A 1,924-nucleotide genomic window follows, 5' to 3' on the forward strand; every position below is an offset into this window, starting at 1 on the left:
GCCTACCCCCTTCACAGCAAGTTCTACAGGACGGTGGAGCAGCGGATTCCTGTCTCTCGTGGAAGAGGGAGAAGCAGACTTCCGCAGGGGTTTTATCCTTCTGCTCTCCCTGTTCGCCGGCCGACTGCAGCACCTCTCCTCTCGGAGCTCGGGTTTTGCGGGGCCTCCGGGGTGACTGCCCCGGGACAGGGGCTCGGCGGGGAGCGCAGGCTGCACGGCACCCCGTGCCTCGGGCTGGCGGCGCGGCGGGAGAACTTCGTTCTCTGCCCTTTTCTCCGAGCCAGCCCCTTCGGCCCCGGCTGTGGTTTTAAACATCGCCTCTCCGCTACTAATGACATTTAACGACGATAAAAGATCTTACCTGCGACCTGCCTCTCAAATAATCTGATAGTACACGTTATAAACACAGACACCAGCAGGGGTATAGTCATGAGATCGATCGGGTTTCTGCAAGCATGCCCCGGATCCCCCCGTCCACTCCCCCGGGAGCTTGGGGGCTTCTCTCCCCCCGAGGCCCTGCGCTTTAGGAATGCACCAGGACGGAGTGGAGGGAGCTCTTGCCCTCGGGGTTGTTGCTCGCGGTCTGTTCCAGCAGCGATGCAGCAGCCGGGGAAGCGGCGGGGCAGATCTGCGAGGCGGCGACCGTGAGGGCAGGGATGGCCGAGGCAGCGGGCAGCGCCGGCGCCGGCTTGATGGGCACCGGGACGGCGGGCATGGTCTGTGCCGGCGGGTGGCAGAGCGCCTTCACGGGCATGCCGAAGGGTCCGTAGTCGGGGGACACGGGCACACCGGCCACGGAGTCCATCACCCCCACGTGCGGCCACACGGAGCTCACCACGCTGCTGAGCTGGCTGGGCACCGGGTAGCCCAGGTGGTGCATCACCGAGGCCAGCGGAAGCCCGCCGGCCTGCAGCACACCCTTGTAATCTCTGCCGATGATGTTTTCGATAGCGAAGGGATGCTTGAAGCCCGAGGGCTGGCTGCTCCCGTAGGGCGAGAACTGCGGCAGCCTTCCCACCGCGGCGGCGGCGGCCGCAGCCACGGCCGCGTCGGAGCCCGCCAGCCCCGGCACCTTGCCCGGGGGCGGCGGCGGTGGCGGGTGCGGATGGAAGTAGTGCACCATGTGCGGGGTGGGCGCCGCGGGTTTGCCGGGACCGCCGCCGCCCGCCCCGCCGCCGCCGCCGCCGGGCAGGTGATGCTCGGGGCGCAGCACCTTGAAGCGCTTGCGGCGGCGGAGGAAGCTGCCGTTCTCAAACATGTCCCCGCAGTCCGGGTGCAACGCCCAGAAGCTGCCTTTGCCCGGCTGGTCGGGTCGCCGCGGGATCTTGATGAAGCAGTCGTTGAAAGAGAGGTTGTGGCGGAGGGAGTTCTGCCAACGCTGGGTGTGCTCCCGGTAGTAAGGGAACCGCTCCATAATGAACTTGTAGATGTCGCTCAGGGGCAGCATCTTCTCGGCCGAGTGCTGGATGGCCATGGCCGTCAGGGAGATGTAAGAGTAGGGCGGTTTCTGGTCGCTGTACGAACTCTTCCCCGGCCTGGGCATCGCCTCCCCGCCACAGCACTCCCGCGGCCGCACGATCCCGCCGCTCCGGGCTGGGCGCTGCTCAGTACCACGCACGGCGGGCTTGGGATCCGGGGACTTCACTGCCCTGCTCCGCCGCCGCCTCTACATCCTGGGCGCCACCTGCCCTGCTGCAAAGGCAGCTTCTGGGCCACACGCGACAGCGACCTCCCGGCGGCCGGGCAGCGAGCTCCGTGCGCGGCTTCTTCAGCAGCCTCTCCCCGCGGGACGCGCTCGCCTAGCTGCCCCTCAGCTTGCGGGAGAGACAGCTGCCGCCCAGGCCGCGGGGGCTCGGGTGCCAGGAGGAGGTCCCGGACCCCGCTGGCGTGCCGCTTTTCTCCTGGAGGCTGCGGAATCTCCCGG

The 1,924-nt window shown here is 67.9% G+C and overlaps 1 protein-coding gene across 1 annotated transcript; it reads right to left on the minus strand.

Moving 5' to 3' along the window:
- Positions 1-523: 523 nt before the first annotated feature.
- FOXB2 (forkhead box B2) lies at positions 524-1,543 on the minus strand. Its single transcript, XM_058044334.1, is given in 3 exon segments — positions 524-1,000; positions 1,089-1,165; positions 1,168-1,543. Coding segments are annotated over 3 exon segments (930 nt in total).
- Between the last annotated feature and the right edge of the window lie 381 nt (positions 1,544-1,924).

This window comes from Melospiza georgiana, chromosome Z (genome assembly GCF_028018845.1).
Source record: "Melospiza georgiana isolate bMelGeo1 chromosome Z, bMelGeo1.pri, whole genome shotgun sequence".
Lineage (NCBI taxonomy): Eukaryota > Metazoa > Chordata > Aves > Passeriformes > Passerellidae > Melospiza > Melospiza georgiana.